General features: G+C 39.9%; 2 protein-coding genes and 1 long non-coding RNA gene across 5 annotated transcripts in view; 2 read left to right on the top strand and 1 right to left on the bottom strand.

The window, feature by feature from the left end:
* The first annotated feature begins 436 nt into the window (after positions 1-436).
* LOC109975460 (stereocilin) lies at positions 437-15,322 on the top strand. The gene is made up of 28 exons (XM_020625849.3): positions 437-1,541; positions 1,921-1,945; positions 2,033-2,582; positions 3,008-3,892; positions 3,983-4,045; positions 4,129-4,254; positions 4,415-4,581; positions 4,669-4,855; positions 5,735-5,850; positions 6,129-6,261; positions 6,355-6,537; positions 6,818-6,856; positions 6,939-7,115; positions 7,461-7,610; positions 8,537-8,595; positions 8,772-8,895; positions 9,046-9,128; positions 9,225-9,360; positions 9,813-10,003; positions 11,121-11,211; positions 11,313-11,484; positions 11,648-11,817; positions 12,066-12,221; positions 12,324-12,466; positions 12,798-12,946; positions 13,181-13,278; positions 14,389-14,536; positions 14,729-15,322. The coding sequence occupies exons 1-28, from the start codon at positions 554-556 to the stop codon at positions 14,815-14,817; spliced, it is 5,598 nt and encodes a 1,865-aa protein (XP_020481505.2). The 5' UTR covers positions 437-553; the 3' UTR covers positions 14,818-15,322.
* LOC136178591 (uncharacterized) lies at positions 13,291-23,944 on the bottom strand. Its single transcript, XR_010665972.1, has 2 exons — positions 22,878-23,944; positions 13,291-14,520 (listed from the first exon to the last, which is right to left on the bottom strand). It is a non-coding gene; the product is annotated as an uncharacterized lncRNA (long non-coding RNA).
* The window catches only part of furina (furin (paired basic amino acid cleaving enzyme) a), an 80,844-nt gene continuing 72,037 nt past the window's right edge, over positions 16,165-24,971 (top strand). The window contains exon 1 of one of the 3 annotated variants that reach the window (XM_020625981.3): positions 16,165-16,337. The gene's annotated coding sequence lies outside the window, so the exon portion shown is untranslated. Of the gene's footprint in view, positions 16,338-16,563; positions 16,882-19,283; positions 19,403-24,971 lie in introns of those variants that run through there. The other 2 variants (XM_020625986.3, XM_065952994.1) reach the window with 2 other exon arrangements.

The following is a 24,971-nucleotide window of genomic DNA, read 5'->3' on the forward strand; positions in this document are numbered from 1 at the left end:
TTAAGTAGTCATTCAGTGAAAGTGGTAAGCTGATGTGGTAGCCGGTCATTAAGCTTTAATATGTCCTCTCTGCTGAGATACTTTACTCCTTGAGTCCATCTCATTGCTGAAAATGAAAAAAGTAGCATCTGTTTCAATCGACAAAAAAACACTCCTGAAGAGAAAGATGTGCTCTCTCTATATCACTGTGCATCATAGCATGAGATGAAGATGGCAGAGAAATGGCCAGAGATGGCTACACTAAGAATCACAAGCATCATAGTTTGTGCAGTTTTACTTGGACAAGGTTCGTCTGAAAAGACAGGTGAGTGCAACACCAAAGCAAAATGCTAATTGGAGTTTTTATGTATTTATTTCTACCCGGGTTTGTTAAGTCATGCTAGATTAATCTATTTCTAATGGGACTTTTTCAGGAGGTGGTAAAGAGGAGCAGAGAGATGCCATTCTGAAAGAGATTATTTCAAAATGGAGCACAGGAAGTGGTTGGAGTCCTCAGAAAACTCCCCCAGAAACAAATAAGGACCAGTTTGTGCAGCCTTGGGTGAGAAATATCATGGGGAGCCTAAAAACACTGTTTCCCAGCAAGAAGCTGCCCTCATTAAACAAGCCAATAGACAGGCACCGTCTCTCTGGCTTCCTCTATAATATCTCCCTGTACCTCCAAGAGATGGGTGCTGAGCTGGAGGAGGCACCTGCAGATACAGATGAGGAGCAGCTGTGGGAGAAGGTGCTGCATTTCTTTCTTCAGTCTGAAGGGAGCGCTGCAATGAACCAGTGGAACGGCCGGGTGCCACCCCGACCAAGTGTTAGAGTTCAGGACTGGTTTTTATCTCTGCGAGGCAGCCCTCACTGGGACTGGCTGCTGGGGCTGCTGCAGAGTCTAATCACTCTCTCAGAGCGTCAGCCCTACAGGCCCCTCTTGACTTACTTATCTCAGAACTGGAGGACAGTGAGTGCTGTGTTGGAAGCTGCTCTTCAGGCTCTGGTCAGCGGGACCTACGGCCAGGCCAGTGCTGGCCTGCAGGGCTTCATCTGTGCTCTAAAAGGCCGCAGTGACTGTGCCTTCAGTGTGAGCTGGCTTCAGCAGCTGCTGCATTTTCTAGAAACACGCAACTGGAAGCCTGTGGTCAGTTTACACCCAGCAGGAGAAAATGCTGAACACAGTAAGAGCTCCAGTACATTTGGACGATTTAAACCCTTCAGCCTGCCTCCTGAAGTCCTGAGGAAAGATGCTTTTTATGGAAATGCATCTTTTGAAGACAACATGGCCACAGAGGATGATCCAGACTCTGTGCAAAGTTTTCTGCTGCAAGCGTTATCACGTTCAGGTGGAGGAGAACGAGGGAGGCAATTGGCACAGAAAAATCTAGCTCTTGTGCAGAGTTTGGATGGGCTGAGGAGGGGCGTCCTGCACAGGGTGGGGAGTTCTGTTTACGGTAACCTAAGGAGAAAAGTTTCCCAAGCTACCATGGCACTGCTTGATGATGTCAGCAGCCTGGTGGACGTGCCACAGTCCAACGCTCAGGGTCAGTGCTCAGTTGGTGAGTAAGTGGAGCAGGATTTGGATTATGGATTGATTATATAATATTTACACAATACACTTAGGAAGTAACACACTTTCTATAAGCCTCAGTTTGGCCCTGGTTTCACCTGAAAGTAACAAGAGAGACAGTGACAGTGATTGACACTGCTTTACAATCTCTTATAATCACCCTGGCTGGTGAAAGCATCTGCTGTTACCTCGGCTAATCCCTATTTCCCTTCAATGATGTCAGTAACATTATAACCTGGGCATTGTTAGTCGAGCTGAACTGTTACATCAGGCATAGTTGTGCACTGCAGAAGCTTCCATTGGCTTTTTCCACAATCATTCACTTTGATTTGTTGTTAATGTTTGCTTTTTATTTGTCTTTTTAAAAGGTGACCTGAGGCAACTGATCTTATGGTAAGATATTTTATCCAGCCGACATAATTTAAAGATTTTGTTGTATAGATTCTCATTGCATTTGTTGTTCTTTTTCTGCAAACAAAGGGGAATAAGACACAATGTGACATGGAACACTGAGGCTTTGGATGTTGGGTCCCAGGGTCTCCCAAGCTCTCTCCCATTCCTATCCTGCCCCTCCAGTGAAGCAGATGAACCAGGATCAGGACAAAACAAAGCACACTCGCCTACAAAAACAGCCCCTTCTTCCAGAAAAATCTCCCTAGAAAAACGCCTTCATGAACAAGAAAATCGGAGAACAAGAGAGAGCATCAGTCTGCACAAAGAAATCGAGTACGCCACCTCTATTGAAATCCTGGAGGCAGCTTGTAATGAATCCATCCCAGGCTTGACTGGAGTGTCCAACTTCACTGTGTTCCTCTACTGTAAACTGTTTGAAGGGGAGAACGGCTCAGTCAGTTCTGCAGTAGCTCAGATGGGGCTGGACTTGCATGCCACATGCTCTGATGCAGCTTGGTACCTGTCGGCTGCTGAGGAGGACTTTCTTTGGGTTCATGTCTGCAGTGAGTTTTTCTCCCAGGAATTCAACAACACGGTGTGTGCCAACTCTTCTTTTTGGCTGCAGAGAGCCCATCAGGTAATCCAACATTAAATAACTCTGGGAGGTTAATGCACCGATTTGATACCATAAACTATGAGCCCCAAAAAGTCAACTGGTTTTCGGTAAATTGTCATGACGATAACAAACAACAAAAGTCTGGTGCTAGAAGTCAAGTAATAGTCTAACAGAGCAAAGTGTTAGCTAAGAGTGTTTTCCTACTAAAATTGTTTCTAAATTCTTTAAACACGCTAGTGTTGGAGTGGTTCATGGTGAATCTAATACTCAAGTCACTGGTTTGGAATTGAGAAATAAAATAAAGGTTTCGGATTATCACTTATATCTGACCAGGCGTCTGAGAATGATATTTGCTATTCTAATGACATTTTTCATTGTTTTATTTTTTTTACTTACACAAGTCCTTCTGCCTCTTTTTAAAATGTGTCTAACTTTAATATCTGCAGGCTGCACTGACAAAGGACTACTATTTTTTCAACCAAACAAGCATAGACGATTTGTGTGTGCAGCTGTCAGGAGAGGCCACAGGAGGCCCAGGACTTGATGAAAACTGTGTGGCTCAGTTGGGCAGCAGGATGCTTACTGCGCAGGCTTTCAGACACTGCTTCCTACCCAACAACTCTGTCTTGATCTCAGCTCTGTGCGGGAGACGGTCCCAATCACAGCATGCCTTATCAGAGGGCAGCTGGGCAGCAGCATACTGCTCCAAAATACCCAATTTCTCCATTGTTGACACTGTTGAGGTTGATTGTGAGTACAATGAATGGGATCTGCATCATTTCACCAACTCCACCCTTCTGCAGCTCTGTGGTCACACACACGGGTGGAGAGAGTACATTTGTCTAAACATCACGCTCTTTGATAAGCTGTTAAGATCAATGCCTCAGCTTGCTGATCTCTGTGCTGAGCTGCATGCAGAACTGGAGGAAAGGAAGTGCTTTCTGCAGAGGTTTTTTGACATGCTCCCAGCACGGTATGAGTTTGACACATCTCAGCTGTGTGTGGACCCGGCACCAATGCTGGTCGATGTTCTGCACAAGCTGAGTGTGTGTGAGGTCCAGGGAGGGGAGCGCGAAGGGTTCTTGTTGGCCCTGGGATATGTGTTCCGAGTCCTGGACTTCATGGTGGGCCTCTCTTCGGGACTGGACGAGGGTGAACGAGAGGCAAGACAAGGTTTGGGTCAGGCCATCCTCCTCTCCAGTCTCCTTGACAACACATCCTGGGCGGCGCTGCAGCCAGAGGCGTCCATGAGCATCCTACACACTGTTGGACGGTTCCTCCGCAGAGAGCAGAACACCACTCTAAAAGAGGACCTGCTGAGCTGCTTTAGTGTAAGATAGCCTTCTGACACACACATGCACACACGCACACACACGAACTGAATTGAAGAGTGAATTACTTTTCTTCTTTTGTTTCATCAGCCCGTCTTGTGGGACCTCATACAGAGGGACGAAAATTCATCTGCTCTCAGGGTTCTGCTGCAGGTATTGGCCTGTGCAGCTACAACAATAACAATTGGGCTTTCATACAGAACTTTGTATTAAGGTGAACCTCTTTATCTCACCAGGAATACCTCCAGATGCCAAGACACAGCATTCGCACCCTTGTGATGTCAGCTGAAAAAGATGCTGTCAAGAGATTTATCTCCCATATGCATCAAAGTTGGGATCAGTTACAAGTTGAAACCGACCAGGTTTGTTTTTAGAGACGTTTATTATCAAGCTTGCTCTTAAATGATATATAGTTCTTGTCTATCTTACTCTCATCTATCTATTTTGCTTAAATGAATGGTGCGGTATGCATAGTTAAAATTGAATGCACCTCAGTTTATATTTCTTTGTTGTTTCTGTCAGGCCTCTCAAAAAGAGCTGCAGGCCATGGAAACAATGACTGCTGCTTTCATTCAGAAGTTCCCACGAGTGACCCCGGAGCTGTTTGTGGACCTGTCTCAGTTCATTCCCTTCATGTCTGTGTCTGACATAATGAGCTTCCCAGCCTCCCTGATAGTCAATGACACTGTGTGAGTAACAGACTGAGGGGATACTTGTATTTAGATTGATATATATCCGAAAGTACTGACGCTAAAAGCCCATTTGTTTCTCTTTAGACTGACAGCCATTCGTGACCACAGCTCGGGGATGAAGTCCCTGCAGAAAAAGGCCTTTGTAAAAAGACTCCTTCAGTCCAGCGTGGTGGGGGATGTCCCTACATGGCCACCATACTTCCTCACTTCCATCCTCCCACTTCTGCCTTACCTTCCAGTCAGTCATTTTCAGCAACTGACTTCACAACAGGTTAGAGAGTTTCAAAGTCTTCAAACTTCTCTAGCATCTCTTATTTAGACATTTGTTACCTCAAACAGGGCCAAATGGTTGGTATAGTTTTCTTTTTACATACAGAATGTACAACAGACATGTTCAGGGGAATACTTAGAGTGGAGAACCGGACCATAAAATGGTTTTATGAGTTTAGAGAAATATGTAAATCATTTGACCTTGGTCTCTTGCTCTTTTTTCAGTTAAACCCTGAGAGGGAAAGTGCTCTTCACCACTATCTACTTGCCAACCATCACATTAAATCAGTGCTTTAATTTGCAATCTCAGAACCAATTGGCTATTATCTGATGATAATATAGCCTCTTAAAGTATGGGGACAATTCTGGGGCTTCTTGTGGTGGTTAGCGATGAAGGACTTCCGGTCAAGACTTCCTTCCCTGTGTGGGTCATTGTTTAAAGTTTGACCTGAAACTTGAGAAGTGATAATGCAATTAGAGCTGAGACACAACGTCTCAGACCAGTGTGTAATTCTGGCCTCTGTATATATCTGTTTATTTCTGTATATTCCTTCATATTTTGTGATGTACATATATTTTCAGTTTATATAATAGATTTATAATATATATATATATATATATATATATATATATATTGCTAATGTTATTTTTATCGCAGCAAACTCCGGCATTATTTTTCATATTTAATATTTACCCTTTTTAACGAGGCAATCCAGCAAAAGATTTTTTACATATTTGTACCGACATTCAGGGTGACAACAAACGTCTTAAATCTTGAAATGCTTGTGTCATTTGCCCAAATATTCTTTATTTTTATAGGATAGAGCAAATGTAATGTGTGTATAGTTGTCAACTTTTTTTTTTCTTTTTTGTCCTTTAGCTCACTCCTCTACTAGAGTTACTTGGCAACAGCAGTCTGGATGGTGTAAGAGGCCGTCATGTGCTCCGGACCCTTTTCAGCAGGAGGAAGAATCTGACCAGTGATTATATACTGAGGTGACCTCCAATGCTAAATGATGATAAATGAGTTTGAGTTCTGCTCTCTGCACTATTGATTTGATATGGCCTTTATGCTATAAGCAAACAAATACTATAACGTTTATCCGTTTGACTTGACAAAGGCGTTGTATCAGTTGATATAAACCTTTAGAGTCCCTAAATACTTTACATCCAAGATATTGCTGATTGGCATAAATGTCAGCGAACCAGCAGAGACAAGAATGTCCCCAAAATTCCTATAAAAAATAAAAGTAACAGGCATAGTCTTTTTGCAGATTAGGAGCCCTTGTCTGTTACTTGGATCCAGAGGTCCTGGGTTTATTTCTTCAAGATTCCTCTGTGTCCTCGGCTCTCTGGCAGCAGCTGGCTCAGTGCATGTCCAAGGGGTTCGTCAGTCCCAGCGGCAGGGTGAGAAGCACAAATCCTACAAGAAAACCTTCATTCCCACTAACATTTTTATTTCAATCTGACCCACTCTGTTTATCTGTGCTTCACGGTCAGCTGTCCTCGTGGTTGATACAAGCCGTCCAGAACGTTAACATCAGTAGCTCGGCTCCTGTAGAGCTGTCAGCCCTCAGTGGTCTGTTACCTCAGTTAGGGGTTTCCCCCCTGCTTTCAATCCCCTCACAACAACTCCTGGAAATCCTCTCACAACCAGGGCTACACAGATTCTCCCCAGCACAGGTGAGAAGAGAATTTGTTCCATATCTTGGGCTAGTGTAACAAAGAGTAGTTGTAAATACATAAAAAGTTGCTTCAATAAATCACCTGTCTTTTCTCTAATATGATGGAAGTACAATGCATCAACCCTCTTTACATGAAAGGAAAGCTAGCCTTTACTTTACTTTTCTAAAGGAAGACAAGGAAAAACATTATTTCAATATGTGACCTGTGACCCCCAAATGAAATACAACACTTGTGTTTTTTTTTTTGTGTGAAAAACCCATTCTAATTCTTCCTCCAGGCTTTTCAAATATTATCCAAGATTACAAAGGACATCCCTGTAAGTAGACATTTTTTAATTGAATTTGTTGGAATTCTGCCCACTGCACTTTCATCGCTGTGTTTCTCTCTCTCCCTGCCAGCTCACCATGGAGAGACTGTGCAGGCTGAAGCCCTTACTCTGTGGTCTCTCCCCTGCTGTGCTCGGAGACCTCCAGTGGGCTGAGATCAGTGAAACTGCCTACTGCCAGTGTTTGGAATTGCTGCTAACTGAGCTTAAGCCTGGCCAAAGAGCCATGCTATACAATGCAATGCAGGAGGTGACAATGCGATCAGCTGCCCTCAGTTCTAATTGCATTACTTCTCTTTTCATTATACCTCAATTTGCTGTGACTTACCTAGATGCCATTTGTCAAATATACTTACTATGGAGGAGGATAGACTTTTTGATAATTCAACCTCATCATAATTTGTCTTCTCAAAGATTTTTAAGAAATCTTAAGACTAACTTATTATATTAGAAACAAAAAACGTTGGCAAGGGAAACACAAATCTAATCTTGCACTTATGTTTCCAGAACATGGTCATTTGATGCACATCTTAAAAGCATCTAAAGGCTTCCAGGTTTAAACGTATGTTGTTGTTTTTGTGTTTTGTGACAACAGGCTCTACAGAGAGACTTGCAGAACGTCACTCAGCAGGTAAACTGTCTGTCACCATTTGTCCCCCTGAGGAAGCTAAGAGAAACCGTAAATGGAGAAACTGTCCTGAGAGATATCAGCCTCTACAGTGACATACTCTGGTCACCACAACAGGTGCATATTTTACCTCAGTCTACCTTTGTGTCTGATGTTTAACATTGCATTGATATAGCAACAAAAGGTCTGCAGTTCTAGACTAGAGAAGAAAATGCTACCAGCTCAGGTCCCATTCATCTGTAAGTCATTGGACATGCTTCAGATGAGCCTTTCAGGATATTAATACTCCATACGCATCAGCCACCATCAGGCTAATTAGTTTGGATGTTGTACAATGGAGTGGAGGAGTGTAGCATAAATTAATAATGGCTACTTTTAAAGGATTTTGTCACAGCCAAGAGTGTATTTCATACCTTGTTCCTGGCCTAACTAGACCTTTACAAAATCAATAAAGACGACCCTTTTCCATTCGAAGCTGCACTTCTATAAAATATAGCACAGAACATTAGACATTATATATTATATTATAGTAAACCTAGAGTTTAATCCTCTGAGATCGTGTAAGCCAAGCAATTTGTGTAATTCAAATCATATAAAAATACTTTTAGAGATTGAAGTTACACTTGTGCAAAATGTTGCACAGTGTGCTCATGTTGTTAATTTGTGCAATGACGATAAAATGCTCCATTCTATAAGCATTAACTAACTTTTTTTGCTTTATTATGCCAAAATATGGGTCTGATTTGTGAACATGTTCATGTCAGTGAATGTTGGTCAACAACAATTAAAAAGGTACCATACCAATGTTTGTTCAGGTTTAACCTCCTACATTTTAAAGTACCTTTTGCCAGCTTTACAGGCAGCCAGCGTGAAAACCATCTTGCCAGTTTGTATGATTTGAGGTGCTAAAGTTACATCTTAGTCTTGTATAGAAACCACGATGTTGTTTAGATTGTTTTCAGTCTAAATGTTACACAATGAACTGTAAACCAGGGTGACAATGCTGCCACTGACACTGTTTTTTTTTTTTTTTTTCGGGACAGGCTCAGCTTTTGTTCAAAAAGATTCATGAATTCAAAAACATTTCTGACAAGATGATAAGGTGAGTTGGTTTTAATACACCAGGACATTGTCAACGAGACTTTAATCATTGCAGAATAATTTCCTGAACACACAATAAAAAAATCACACATAAAAACTTCCAGAAATAGTCATTTTGAAAATCTAATACTCACAAAATTAGCCATTAACTATGTATGGCCTTTCTTTTGCATGCAGGGATCTGGGTCATATTGCCAGTGGAATGAGTTGTGACTTTTTGCGGCTTTGGAGCAACGATACAGATTACACAGAGCTGCTCCAGTTTGTTACTGAGCTGCCTGGATCTATGAGACCTGCCCTGGTGAGAGACAAATAACATAGCAGCCCTCAAACCCTACATCACAGTAACTGATATGCAGCAGTGTAGCATTTGTTTGCTGCATGTCTTAAACAAACGAAAAAGACTGTTGAATTCTAACTAGTTCAGATTTGTTTTTGGCTGTGTAACCAGCGGAAATGTATCGTAAATGAACTGAGGAAACATCCTGGACTCGACCTCGGCGCCCCGAGCTCTGGATTTGCTGCAACATTACCGTGAAGTATCTCCTTATTTAAAAATATATTCTGCTCTTTACCTTCTTATTTCATAGTTTATTGAAGGATTTACACCCCTGCTCTGTTCTTTTTCAGAGTGACAATGATAGAGACAATATCTAATGTCTCCTTCAGAGCCATCCTCAACTACATTCAGGCAAACTTTGCAGATTTCCTCAGACTGCCACATTACAAGCAGATGAACTTAGCAGAGAAAGCTGTCTCTGAACTGGTAAAACCCCGACCTGAACTATACTAACCATGAATAAAATGCATATCTGATTTCATCTGCAGGATTTGACACACTGCTATGTGTTTGAGGTAGGAAAGTGTGTCTTAAAACAGAAATCCCAAATTAACCTCTGGGTAATAAACCGGCACAAAGAGCTTTAAGCGCACTCTGGAGACAACTTAGAGATGCTATTCTGGTGAGAACAAATCTGGGTTTGCGTCAGTGAGTGAGGGTGAGTCATGTGTTTGATTTGTATTAGCAATTTAACAGGACAGAAGGGACAAACTTCTTCGGTTCTCAAGCAAGCAGACACGAGAGGCAACTGATGGAAAATTCAGGACATAACCTTCCTCATCCTCTCAACAGCTTTTTACAAAAGTGAAGTCATAACAGTGTGAAATCCTTATAAACCAGGGTCACTGACTGTATGTGGTGTGCTGGGCTCTTCTTAGGCTGCAGAGGAGATTGATGGCACCATGCTGGACATCTTAGGGCCTTTGCTGCCTTTCTTGGACCGAGACAGTTTGGCTCTGGTGGACCGAGGAGCTCTGTCTCTGCGGCTCGAGGAGATGAGAGGTTTCTGTCTTCCTAAAGAGGCCCTGAGAGACATTAGTGCCCTGTTCACACAGAAAGACCTGCTCGGGTAAATAAACATATCTGTTGTGAATAACATGACATAAGCTGGCTATGACACTCAGGGAAGTAATATGTTGAGCATTAATTACAGTTAATGGTAATGTATTGACTACACTCTTTTAATCAAAACATAAACAACATTTAGAGTGGCATTTTAAAGCAATCTCTAATAAAAAATACAATGCTTTATTATTATAAAGAATACATTAGAAAAATAATAAACTGATAAACAACTTTATATTACTTTAAAGGACTTGACAGTTGATTGAGTATATAATCGGTAAGGGTGAGTGGACCTGCGGGAAAGGGGCAGAGGATCAAAATCGAACCTGTGCTGCCTGCTTCAAGGACTATAGTCTCTGTACATGGGACACGCAACCCATCTGCTTGACCAACCAGCGCCAGAGCATGCTAACAGTTGCTAATGAACTAAGCACAGAGCACAGCTGAGACTGAATTGTCATAATTTCTGTATGTGTAGAGTCATAACCTAAATGTATGGATTTCTGTTTTGATCTAAGCACTGAATGTTATTGAATGGACGGCTGTGGTTCAGTGGTAGAGTTGGTCGTCTCGCAACCGGAATCACTTGAGGAAGTGTCCTTGGGCAATACAATGAACCCACAGGCTGCTCGGGCTGCTTGGGCTGCTGCATCAGCGGTGTGGAATATGCATGAAAGGCATTAGTTAAAACTTATGGATATTTTACTGGGTAGCCTCTGCCATCAGTGTGTGGATGTGCTGTGAACGGGTGAACGTGGCCTGCGGTGTAAAAGGCGCTTTGAGTAGTCAAAGGACTAGAAAAGGGCTATTCAAGCTCAAGTCCTTTTACCACTTAATGGTAAAGATACCAAAGTTATTCAGTAGCTGACATCTTATATGAGTAGAGGTAACAGTTTTTCAGCCTTAAGGCTATATTGCATGCTTAGACATTTATACACAAGAGAACATAGAGTTTAATGCTCTATGCGTTTGAACTCATATACAGAATAACAATTTCTAAAATAAAAGTGAAAATGCAGAGTCTTTATTTTATAAAAAAGCCTGATAGGTAATTGTGTGTTTGAAAGGTGTGGCTTTTATGAAACGGCAGTATTGGTAAGATATTTGTATTTGTCTGATAGGGAGCCATCTAAATGGCAGGTGGGGGATGTTGAGCTTTTGGGCAGGCTGGTGTTTTCTCTTTCAACAAAGCAGATTAACTCCATCCCTCTGGTAAGCTTCAACAAGTGTCAACCTTTTCAAATAATTTAACATCATTGCATTATCACTGGTTTTCTTCAATATGAATATGTCATATTGTTTCTCCTGCACAGACGGTGTTAAATAAAGACACAGTGGAGCAGGTTCTGGTGGGTCAAAGTCACTGGGAGGACAGCATGGTCGGAGAAGTCTGTGTTACTCGGTGTATGGATAAGCATCGTCACAGAAGACAGACTCAGAGTCTCATCCGAGGGATTGTCAAAGCACAGAGCAGGAGAGCCAAAGGTTTAGTACTGTTCTTAAACTGTGACCAAGACATTCTATCGTAACATACCTGTGACTGTTAGTGCACCACTCCACGTGTGACCTACACAGTAGATGTGTGTCAGTAGAAATTGTTTATTTGTGCTCGTTTTTTTTTGGAGTTCACTGGCTTCTCTTTAAGCAGTGCCAGTTCCAAGCTGTGCAGACATCAGGGGGACGTTTCCTTCGGCATGGACGTCCGCTCAGCTCAGCAGCATGTCACAGGAGGATCTTAAAGAGTGTGTGGAAATCTTTGCTCAAGACGCTTTGTTGAGCTCTGAGCAGCGACGTGCGTTGTGGATGAAACTCAGACAGGTTGGTAAACACGTCTTTTAGATTCATTTAAAAGTAAAGGCTCAGATATAGAACTCTTTGGTTTTTATTTTTTATTTTATAAACAATCTGTTAATCAATTTTATAATTTTAAATTTTCATTTTGTTTAAGATCTCCTGTTTTCTAAAGCTGTAAAATGTAAAATTGAAGATGGAAAATAGTTTTAAGGATAGCTATATTTTCTGTTACCTGTGATTGAAACACATTCTTGGTTCTTCGTTCCATCCAGTTCTTCAGTCCAGTAAGGGAGCTGAAAGCGGATCAGGTGCTTGCTCTGGGCTCAGTGGTGACTGAGCTGGGAGAAAGAGAGCTGCAAGACACAAATCTCACTGATCCTGGTGTGTTGGCACATCTAGGAACGATGACAGACTGGAGCCCTAAAAAGGTAAACTTTTTTGGACTGTTTTGTTCAGATTTAAAAAGAATATCATATTAATACTTCACATGTTAATTAGTGTTGGTTGTGTGTTTCTATTTGTTTGGTAAGATAAGAGCAGTGATTTTAGGTGTGATGCGAAAACGCAAACTGAAAGTCGAACAGTTTACAGCTGTTGATCTGGCAACATTTGGCCATCTGATCTGCGGTCTGTATCCCTCAGAGATCAAAAAAGTGAGCGCCTACAGCCTCAGGTCAGTCAAATACCTAGTACCTACACACACACACACACACACACACAACCTACTTGACAGAATGCTGACGCTAAGCAATTAGCAACTGATCCAATTCTATCATCAATAGCAAAAGAAAAGATAAACACTGATAGAGATGCACCTATAACTTCTTATACTGCTATTTATATACAAGCTAGTATGTACATCTGGACGTAATTGTATGCTCAGCTTTCTAACAGATGTTACCTGACAGGAGAATGGCACATCTCTTAACTCCACAAACCACATGAAATCATTTTGCATACCCTCAGAGGAGGAAAAGTCCTGAATGCTTTTCCTCAAACTGCAGTATGGCGGTCCTGTTCCTGCGGGAGATGTCCCTGCCCTGCACAGAACAGCAGATGGAGGTGTTGACAAGCCGTTTGTCCAGACCTGAGGCCTTTGGTCCAGTCAGTGCTTGGGGACCAGAAGTTTTCACTGAAATTGGGACACTGGCAGGTGCAGCAGAACATATTGTCTCTGGGGTATACATTTTCTAATAAACTTTTTCCCTAATTGTTTTTGCACAAAGGGAAGAGGCAATGATAGCTTTTGGATGGATAGTTTACAATTACACATTATATTATATAAAACAATACAACCCCGGGGATGTGGAAGTTTAGGAAAACTTTTCCTGTGATGTGATTTGAGAAACATTAATTATCTGACTGCAGTGTTTATGTCTCTGTCCAGTGGGCCTGGAGGACATGGTGCTGTCAGCTCTGGTACAAGAACAAGTGGAAGGAATAATCCCTAAAGCTATTGCTCTGATGTCTAAGAAAAAAATGGCAGTGAGTTTCACCCAAGATTTCAACTTAATTTATTCAGGGTAAACTACAGAGGGAAGTTTTGCTGCAGTAAAGATGCACAAAATTCCTAATATGGCAGCAAAGCAAAAATGGCTGAATTTGAGATATGATATTCACCTTCTAGGATATATATTGTCACACAATAAAAATGAATCAATAGGCTTTCATAAATAATGATATAGTGACATGTCAATATAGGAAAGGCACCGTTTAAGATAATTAAGGTTAGAATACTATGACAAGTCAAAATGTTTGCAATGAAAAAAGGAATTAAGTATCAGGAGTACTTGAGTATGAGAAAGATATTTATGTTTCTCTTACTTAAGCTACTCTTTAAAATACATGAAACAAAATAATCTAGAGAAACAGAATATGAAGGCAGGACATAATGTTTGGAGTATTTCAACTTTCATGTTGGGAAATGGATGTCGACAGCTGGCCTGCTAATGAGTCTTAACTCTGTGCAGCTTAAAGTTGAGGATGATTAACTGGTGGATGTCATGATATATTAGTTCAAACTGGTTAGTTCAAGCTTACATTAACATGTTTTTGTTTTAGGGGAAGAAAACATGACTGACTTGATTGAGTGCAAATTATATTGAGGGTTTGATCAAATTGGCTTAAGGTGTTTAAAATTTCATCTTGACTGCAAAAAAAGCATCACCTACTTGGAAGACATTTCAAAAATCAAAAGCACACAGCACAGTGGCTAATGGAAAGAAAAGACAACTTAAGTTATTGAAAAACAGAGATAGGGACTGGCTCAAAGAGTAATGAGCAACAGAGCAAGCAGCCTATGCTCTAAAAAAACCCAGAGTAGATAAAGTAAATAGTGGACACAATAACAAACATATTGGAAGAGTGAGGAAAAGAAGCTGCAGAAGTGGACATGTAAAATGTAGGATTTGATTAAAAGAAGTACATTGATGGTGTGTTCTAAATGTTGAAGTGTTATTTCTTCCCAAAAACTTTTTCTTCATTGTTTAAATACTTCAAAAGGTGTGAAAATAGGGTATTATCTTTTCAAAGGTTCCTCATTTCAAAGTGTCCTGCATAATTTGTTGGTACTTGTGTTGACTGTGTGTCTGAAAGGTTGTGTTCAGTGAACTTCAGCTGTCCTGGCTGAGCGCTGAGCAGGCCTGGGCTGTCACTGAGGAGCAGTGGGAAGAGCTGGACATCAAGCAGAGACATGCTGTTGGACTGGCCAGATACGAGGGAGATGTCCTGTTGGAACAGAGAGGTGTGTCTTTAAAAGATGAGGGTGATAAAATTGAATTTAGATGAGCTTTTCACTGGGAGTCTGTCGCAGTTAATTAACTAAGGGAGTGTTTGGGAGTGCATATATTTGTATTATGGTTACACTTGTTTCCAATTAGATTTTATGTTGTGTTTATACCGGAATAATAAATGCTTTTTTTGTCTTCTCCTGCAGGACGAAATTCAGCTCCGGCAGAACTGAACACATACAGCTTCTCTTTACACTCACTGCCGCTGTGTCTCTTATTATGGCAGCTAATTTAAAATGTTGGAAATAATTGAATTTGCTGCTTGACGTCCTTTGGTATCAGCGCATTTGTACTTTAAATAAATATTTTGGACTGTTCAAATATCTTTCTGTGTTGTTCCTTTCATTTACATTGCTCTTGTTTTTCCCTGCAGGATGTGTTTCACTTAAATGTGAGCCCTCAGCTCGTCAATATATAAAAATGTATGCAGTTACTATTCAATGTATTGTATTCATTTGATGGAAACAAAAGAAAATCATACAACAGTTGAAAATAATTGTACCGAGGAAAAAGGGTTTTACAGGATGTGTTATTAAATACATGAAGTCAAACGCCTTGAGTTCTTCCCTTGAACAGACTTTGAATCTATAAAAGTAAAATAATCTTTTTCACATATATGAAAAACTTCCACCTACAATCACTCCATCTGACCTCCATGAAGTTGCTATTTTCAATTCCCTTCTTTATTTGGACTAAATGTATTTATTATTTAAGCTTCTTTAAAAATTCTACGACGAAAGGTTCAACTATAAATGAATATGGTTTCTGTATTTAATGACATAAAAATTATAGTAGTAGCAAGAGGTAAAAAAGTAGAACAAAATAATGACTTGTCTGATTTATTTGTAATTTTGGGAAATTTACTAATCCTTCCTGATCCTGCATGTTGGCTTTTTACTAAACTGGACAACAACCATATTCATCTGATAATGCGTGGAAATTAGAGTCAATGACAATAATAGTTTTGCCACTTAAGCAGGTATTATGTTGTGTTTCAAAATGTATTTTATAAATATTGTTTGCCCTTTTTAGACAAATCCAATAGAGACTCAATAGAAAATCAGATGAGAGATAGAGTATGTGGCATGGACATAACAAAGGCCACTGTAAGCCACCTTGCTTTATTTTTCAAAATAAAATAAAGTAAAACAAATTGGGTTAAAATTAATTAAAAGGAAATTTATAAAACACAGAAAACCTTTCTATTATATCAGGCTATATATGGACAGATTGACAATTAAAATAACTTGGCAGCAGCCAAATTAATTTACACTACAAATTACTTGATAGATAAAAAAAATACCTTAATTAAGAATACACAAAATCCCTTAGCATACTCAATAAATATGATAATACATAATTTAATAGAACAAACTATATAAATAGACAAACGTGATAATGGTAAACTGTTATCTTAGTTATAAAACCAAACATCTTGTTTGGCGTCTCCCTATCTCCACAGCCTTTTTCAACATGTGGGTGCAGTACAGCCTGTGGCCAGATGGTGGCGGTGTAGCAGCGCGACCGGCCACTGGTAGATGTTGCTCTAACGGCCCCACTCTGTCCACGTCCGTGACGTATTTCCTGGGGCTTGTACGGACCACTCAGCGGCACACCAGAGGAGTATCATGACTATTTATAACCAGCAATTCTCAATTATCAAATTTTCAGTCGCTACACCGTACAGTCGTCGGTTTTAACGCCACGGTGAGAGACAACAACAAGCCGGGTCGAGCAGGATGTAAGCGGAAGCTGGTAAGTTGAGCCGATTGTAAGTTTCCCGTCTGCTCTAGCTCGTATTTTTTTACTTGTTTGGGTTGCGTGGTCGGCGAGTTTGCCTTGTTTTTGGCTTCCGACACAGGACAGGATAGGACGGCGTGCTGTCTTATTTTGAGCCCGGTTGCTGTGAGTTTGTTTGTGTAACGTTTTGAAGGGGGAGCTCTCGTCTCTCACACACACACACACACACCGATGTGACGTCGACTGCGCCGCGTCCGGTTCCTATGGTTGTTCCTGGGAAAATTATGTAGTGATTCGTGATCCAAGCTGCTCAGTAGGAGTAAGTAGTAAAAAAAAAAAAAAAAAAAAATGTGTGCAAGTGGCGGTCGGAAATGCTTGTCAGGGGTGGATGAGAGGAAAGAAAAAAGGGGGAGGCACCTGTGAGACGAGGCAGGTCGGTCAGCCTACCACGGTATCAAGTTTACGTTAATCACGGCAAGGTACACTTTCAGACATATTCGTGAAGCGGAGGAGTTCTCATCAGATCAGATCCAAATAATGACTACGTGTTGTTGTCAAGGTGAGTCAACTCGACCGCAAACCCATACTCCTGTCAGCTGATGTGTTTAAACCTCTTAACTTTAGCTCAGAAACATGAAAGAGTTGCTTGCAGGCCCGAGAGAGAAGTTTTCTTGGTTCGTGATCTGTTACGTTACTTTTAGTTAATCTCTGGGTCTTTCTGCAGCCCAGCACGAAAAGCTGTTTAAATGCCAACTCTTGAGAAAGCTGTGATTTAAATTGGCATGTGCTGCTGGGCAATTGGACGTAGATTCCTGAAGCTCTGAACTCCGACATCAGATGTTATCAGATCTACAACAGACAGCTCATGTTGGGATCGTTTGTCAAGAAAGACTCTTGCACAGTTTTCACCTTGTGAAATGCTGTCCTAGGATGTGACGAACTTTCTTATGGAAAGCTTAATTTTGTTAATGTGAACTAGGCTTTTGACGTTTAGTGTCAAAGTAGAAAAAAAATAAGCTGTCTCAGGTGTGGGGAAATGTGACGTTTGTGCTCCCAGTACACTGTGATTTGACTTCTAGGTTGGAGTAATATTGAGCTGCTCATGATTCTGGATAAGCACTAGTAAAATGTTGTGGAGCCTTACTGTAATTGTACGCACTGCAGATTAGCAACACAACCCAAATACAGACAGATCTATGCATGTCTCTGTTTCAGGAAAACTGAACACATTAAGGGTAAAGTCTAGGACAAGACACATTAATGCTGACACTGTTGCCAAAAGTGTGAGGAAGTAGATAGAAGACAATGCTCAGAAAAGGAAATGTACCAGGAAAACAAAAGGACAGAGACGTTTTGTTATATTTTGCAAGCAACTAATTGAGCTAAAAGTCAACACATAAAACCTCCAAAGGCCTTTACAGTAAACATTCCCATTAGAATGCTTATTTGCACAGATGACGGACGCTATAATTTGTTAAACAGCAGTTGTATCTAAACCCTTTAAACCCTGCTGTGATCATATGTTTGGTCATGGTTACATAATCTAAAAAGTAGTTAAATAAATCATTTAATGTTAAAAACAACAAAAGTGAAAACCTATACTTTACTGCTCAATGCTCATGATAAAAAAAAAAAGTATTCATTCAAATGGACAAAAGAGTGGGGGAAAAGGTGTGGGTTGAAAAGATTGTTTTTTTTTTTCAAAATCATGTTTAAAGGTTTTAACGCTCACAATCTTCCTCAGATTGATAATGTTCCTACTCTTAAAAGGGGAACATTCCAATATTTGTCCATGTTTGATTACCTTCACTTTTAGCAAATATGGACTTTCATCAGAGGTCCCAAAGCTCAAATTGTGCAACAGTTATGTTTTCAATAACAACACATGGAATAAAATAAAAAAAGAAGACAATATCAAGGTTCTTTTGTAGAAAAGTTAAAGGAACAACATGTAAGATATCTATACTGAATTAAATCATAAACTGACCGTATTATATCATCAGACATTAAGGAAACATGCTATTTTGAAATACTGGCTTCTCTGACAACAATGCAGCAGTCCGTATGTCTTCTCCTTTTAAGTTTAGATTCTCGTCCAAAATGGTTTGTATTTGTTTTGACCAGAGAAGGTAGGCAGTTTAAAGACGCCCCCACACAACTATTTTGGGCGCCCCTCCGTTTGCCAGATATGAGACCAGTTATCACGTCGAAACTGCAGAACAAATTTAAAACACTATCTGCAGAGCTGCATATTGTTGTAGTAATGATGTGGATCTTTGGCTATTGGCTCTTTGATTTGTTTAACTCAGTTTTATGGTACAAATGATAGAAAGCAGAGTTCAGTGTTTCAGAGAGGATGTGCTGTGGTACATCTTAATATTATTCTGGATGGTTGCTATGAATCAAATAGTAGTTTGCTACCTATAACAGTTGTTTGCACGTTTTGTGAGGGTGAAGTTGTTGGTGTAGGGATAAAATCAGTCATTGTCCAAGTAACAGCAAACAAATGAATATTTATTAATGTCTGATATGATTTCCATGTTGTTATTGTCATCAGTGTTGCCGCACCAAGATTTTGATTGAATCCTTGTCACCATTTGAGAAGTGGAATTATGCAAGATATGTTAAGTGTTGGGGTTGTTTTGACTAATCTCTTATAGACTGATGAGGTGTGAACTGTTTCCTTTTTTAAATCGTTTTGATGATTTTGGTAATGAGGCTAGTATTATCCTTTGGGTTTAATGATACTTGGCTCATTATAATTAGGTATAGTTTTCTTCTATTACAACCTCTGTTATCACAGTCGGACATATGGTACCATTAACTGTGCTACCACTAAAGACCACTCACAGCGCTACACTCAGCCTCTCCTTTGTCTCCTAGAACAGTAATGTCATTGGGTAGCTATAATCCCATGGTGTGTGGTTTTCACACTGACGTGAAAGAAACTGAGTGGTTGAGCACCCAGAGGAGGTCACAGGCGCCTGTACTTAAAGTCATTGTGAGTCGCGCAATCAAACAGAGGTTTGGAAACAGTCATTCTATTTACTTGGTGCGTCAAGGACAGAGGACAAAGTTGAGTAAGTTGTGCTGCCAGATGTATCTTATGCTTATCTATCCTTCCTGTAAACTTATTTCTATTTTAGTATTGAACTCATTTAGCATCTGATAATTATGTTACAATTGCTGGATTAAATAATATCCCCTTTTAAATAGTTTATCATCCAGATGGGATGGAACTTTTTGTCTTCAATGTCATTTGGAACTGACACTTACACTGACAAAAAACAGATATAATGGTGGATGTGGATCATTTGTTACTAAAACGAGGCTGATTCTAATGTGTCTGTAAAATAGGTCAAGTGATGAGGAAATGATTGAAATAGAGGCTATGGGTGTCACTTTATGGTGTCATATTGGAAGCCTGTTCTAATTTCGTAGACACTAATTGCACCCGGTTCCTCCTGCTCTACCAAACATTTTTACTTGTTAAATATTTAGTTGTCTATGTTTTAAAGTCACCTATTGTACTGGTACCTATTCATGTGATGAGTACTTACTGTGGTAATGTCTAGTGTGGCTTGTCAAACCCACATACATCTAGTCTGACCTGTATGCTTGTTGTTTTCTATTAATACCGGTGGCTTCTCAAAAGGTCCATCTTAGTGGAACATGTAATGTAAGTGTAATGAAACAAGTAATATGATACTAATTAGATGAGATGTAGGAAGTTGGACGTTTTTTTTTTGTGTCAAGTGTCTAGTCGACTACTGAAATAAGTTGAGTGACAGTATACAGCATTGGAATTGTGGGAAAATGTAGCACAATGTGCAAATATCCCACAATTCTGTGGTTCTTATAAAATGGCTTTAAAATCACCAACAACATGTTGACGACTCTCACACTTGAAGTATGTTGGGTGATGGATTTAATGTCCCGGAAAACAGAGTTCCAGAGAGGTCACAATAAGTTGTTGCCAACTTTGTCATTGGTATCATTTTTTGAAGTTGAAATTGACAACTCCATTGTCCAATGTAATAAGCATGTACTTTGTATGATGGCAATGTTTTTTGTGTTATCTAAATGTAAGAATTCAAATATCTGTTTCGATCATTGTTAAAGTGGTAATGTTACTGTGACAGTGACTATAGTATAATGTCCATGTACAGGTTCAGAATATAGCGACAACTCAAAGTATGATGTAGTCCAGTACATCACCATCACTAACTATGAGCACTTCAAGAAACAGACAATGGATTTAAACAGCTCTACAAAAATACTGAACATAATGAACTTTGTAAAAGTACATCTCAAGGCAGGGCTGTTGTTTTGAAATGCATCAAATAGTACATTTCTGCTCTTAACAGTGGCCACAGTATGTATTGGATCTGTTAGACAGGGGAAAGAAAACTGATGTTGTTGATGGTGTTGAAATGCTGAAAGCCTGCATGAATCAACATCGTCCGTCAAAGGTTGGTAAGCAATGGAAAGACGCCAGCTGGCAGCAAGCTAAGCAAATTATCTGCACCTAGTCTTGCCAGAAATCAGTGTAACCATTGCCCCAAATCTCTGAAATTAAAAGACTTGCAGTCGCTGTAGGCAGCTGTTTATCTGATGCTTAGGGAATTGCTTTAATATCTAAATATCTTCCTGAAAACAACACACTTTACTGAATAATTAATTAAATTTATAACATATTTTAAATTACTTTTGGAAATAAGTAGTTTTCATCTTCTTATCAGCTTCCTTATTCAAAGCACTACATTGGCATTCAATTGGGTAATTGGAGTACGTTTTCATGTAAAATAACTTTGTGATGGAATAGTGTTGAGTGTTGTAATTGTAGGGTGAGTTATACTTGTGCATGTTGTTCATTGGATGGCTGATACAGGAAATTCTGGCTGATAATTGAAGGCTGTAACACTTGCTAAGGATGGCAAACTTGTCCCACAGTCAGTAGAATAAAGAGAGCAAGAGTTACTGTACAGAGTTAATATAGCTATATTTAAGATTTAAGATGTTCTCAATAGACTAAAGGTGCAACTGACCTTAGTGACTCTAAACATTAGCCTAATATAGATCCCTATATTATACCCTTTTCACACATCTCCTGAAAAACTCCGGAGATTAGGTTACCGGTAGGGTATATGCTTCAGGCTATATATTTTTCACGCGGCAGCATATACTGCAGAGAATTCATCTCGAGCCAATAGAAAGAGAATGACGTTTATATACAGTGACTGCCTAAAGTGTCTGCACGCGACCTCTACGATCTCCGTGCACGTAATTAAACAGCTGCATTCTGTTTTCTGTTTGTCAGTATGTTGTTCTCCTCTCTTTTTGTGGATGTTGTCATTCCATTGGATTACACATAGCATTGATATAAAGGCAAATATTCTCATTATGACGTCGTGTAGCGGACTCTGTTGCTTCAGCCGCTACTTCCGCGTTGTTTATTTACGTCATGTCTTGCCTCAGAAAATCCCCCGATCCCCCTCCAATCTGACGGGGAAAGTCTACAGCTGTGAGGAGCATATGTGAATGGCTAGGTCGGGAGAATATCCGGAGCGGTCCTCCTATCATTATCTAGCTATTATCCTGAGTGCATATGTGAAAATGTAATTGCGTTGTGACAATTTATCAGTCAGAATTAGGCCTGAATGAAAAGAGAAAAATATGCGATAACGAAAGCTTTGCCATTATACTTGGCCTTCATTCAATATGTAAAATGTACACATGTTTAGTGAGAGAGGAATGCTTGACTACTAGGGGTATGCATCTCTCCCTTATAAGACGATTCGATATGAATCTAGATACATGGGCTATGATACGATTCTAAGAAGATACAATTTAAGATTAAATGATTCAATGCGTTTTGGTAGGATTCGATGTTTCGATACAATGCGATGCAGGATGATACAGATCTTAATATTTGCTTAACACAGACATTCCATTCCACTCCATTATGAATTAAAACAAACCAATTTTATAAAAGCTAACTGATGGAAAAAAGGAAGACAATTAATTTCAGAACTATGTCTATTCTGTCCTCACGATTGCGTTTCTGAGCAAGGCTAGACAGATAGCGAACAAAAACTCCAATAAAACCGTTCTCTTGAACAGAGTGGCTTTAGTGATGGTCGTTTCTATAAAACTGAAAATACAGTACAAATATTGTGTCAATATACTGCACATGTAAAGCATACACACATGAAATGAAACTGTAAATAGTTAAATGTATGATGTAATAGCTTGAGAAGAAAATATGAATTAAACTACTTTTTAAATCCTTATGAATTGTAACCCCATGTATTCACATGTAACATTGCTGTATAACATTCTTACACACATTTATTCAGCAGCTAAACAACTCTGGAAAGTGTCAGTACTCTGTAATACACATACAACATGACACAGTGCTTCAATGTTAGCTATTTAGCAGTTAGCAAAACAGATCTCCGTGTTTACTCACAACTGGAGGCTTAATGTAATCTTCATAAACAGAAATATCTCTTCATAAAAATACATTCAAACAATATATGACATGTTACTTACGGACATATCCGTACAACTCCAAGGTATAAACGTACGGAGATGACTGTGCTGCATGCACACCGCACTCTGCTCTTGGTGTAAATGAAACGAAACTGAGGATGAAAATGAAACTTAAGAAAACACAAGCGATACACAAAGTGTCCACCAGGGCGGTGGAAAAATGCCAGTAAGGCTGGTTATACAGGAATCAGAATAATGTCTTTGTGTTTATTTCATCACAGGTCTTATAGCCAGATGAAGTAACATAACAATAACATATCAGCCACATTTCAATGAAAACAGGATACAATAAAGTAGCAAACTATTACCACAAGGCTCAGCTGTGAAAAAAAAAAAAGTCAATTTTTAAAGTGCAACTCTGCTGCTAACCATTCTGAATCTGAATGCAAAATCATTAGCTTTGTGAGCACTGCAAAACCACTAAGAACACTGAAAACACAACTGTCACATCATCAGCCCACACTTCAGTTACTCTTCTGTAAGACAAAATAGTCAATCATGGATGCAGCTTGCACTCACACAAGCCTATTTTCATTATTTACACAACTGTTACCAGCAGTTATAGTAGGCTCAGCTGTAAAAAATAAATGAAGATAATAAAATAGATTTTTAGAGTGCAACTCTGCCATTCACCAGTCTGTATCTAAATGCAAAATTACTAGTTCTGAACATTGCACAGCCAATAAGATAACTGAAAACAGAACAATCACATCATCACCCTCACACTTTAGTTACTCTTCTGTGAGACAAAATACTTATTGTGCTGAAACAATATCCCCTGCAGTGCTGAAAACTCTTTCTGAAGCCACACTGGTGGCTGGTATACAGAGGTATTTTTTTTGCAAGAGATGACAGCAGCGGTAGGTCTGCCTGTGCTTTCCACCATTGTAGTGGGTTGTCATTCAAGGGCAAAGGATTCCGCTCTCTGTACCTCATGACTTCCTCATTGGCCTTCTCTCTTGAAGGTCTTGCTTCTCCAAACAGCTGGTCCAGTGCTGCCCTTTTCGGTCAGGACGGAGGACGGTCATCACCTGAAGAAACAATTACTTTGTATGACTGGTGTGGCATGACTCATCTTAAAAGCTTTTCTTCTTGCACCTTAATATTATATATAAATCCTATTCTGCAAGGCCTCACAGTGTAAAAAACACACCTTATGGCTCATCCTGGATCTGGGGACTAACTGTGCTGTTGTTGGCATCTCCGTCAGCAGGGTCTCTTTCAGCTGCCCCTGTCTGCATCAGACTTCTCTGAACTGGATGTCCCTGACTGGTGCTATCCACAGTTTTCTGGTAATAATCAGTGCATAAAATCACATAAAAATATGTTTAACAAAGTTAATTTACTGAAAGGTTAGATTAACTAGTAAAATTGTGTAGTACAGTTAAATGTATTGATATTTGTACATTAAAATGACCAATCTAGCCATTGTTGGAAAGCACTTTAATAATCTATTTTATGTTGAGTGAATGATATTTGTTGGGTAGTTACCTTGTTAGTCAGGGCAGCAGCTTCAGCTGACATACTGATGAATATCCTCTCAGCCTCATGGTCACTCAGGAATGGCAAGGATTTGAAGCGAGGGTCTAGAGCAGATGCCGTATGGAGGAGGTCATGGGACTGAGTGTACCGGTTCTTAAAATCATTGTTAAATACCCTCTTCATCTCAGCAATAAGCACAGTGCCTTCCTCAGATGTCTCAAATTGTTTTTGAAGTTTTGCTTTGAGTGGGGCAATCATTGAGATTGTGGGCTGCTCATCATCACACATGATAGTAGTCAAAACTTTGACAGGTGCCATCACTTAGACTATGTCCTCGGCGTTGCAGATATCATTCTCATTTAAGAGTGTTTACCTCCTCCCCTTTTCTGAGCTCCCTTGACATGAGTGTGGCTAAAACAGCTGGTTGCTGCTCCAAAAAGCGTTCCAACATGTCATAGGAGCTGTTCCATCGAGTGGACACATCTTGAATGAGCTTATGGGAAGGCAAAGCCAGTTGCTGCTGTTTTTCTCGAAGGATTTCAGCTCCCCCTATGTTGCCATGCAAAAATCCAACTACCTTCCTCACTCTTCCCAGCAACCTTGCAGCAGTGT

Source organism: Labrus bergylta, chromosome 3, assembly GCF_963930695.1.
Source record: "Labrus bergylta chromosome 3, fLabBer1.1, whole genome shotgun sequence".
In the NCBI taxonomy this organism is placed as follows: Eukaryota; Metazoa; Chordata; class Actinopteri; order Labriformes; family Labridae; genus Labrus; species Labrus bergylta.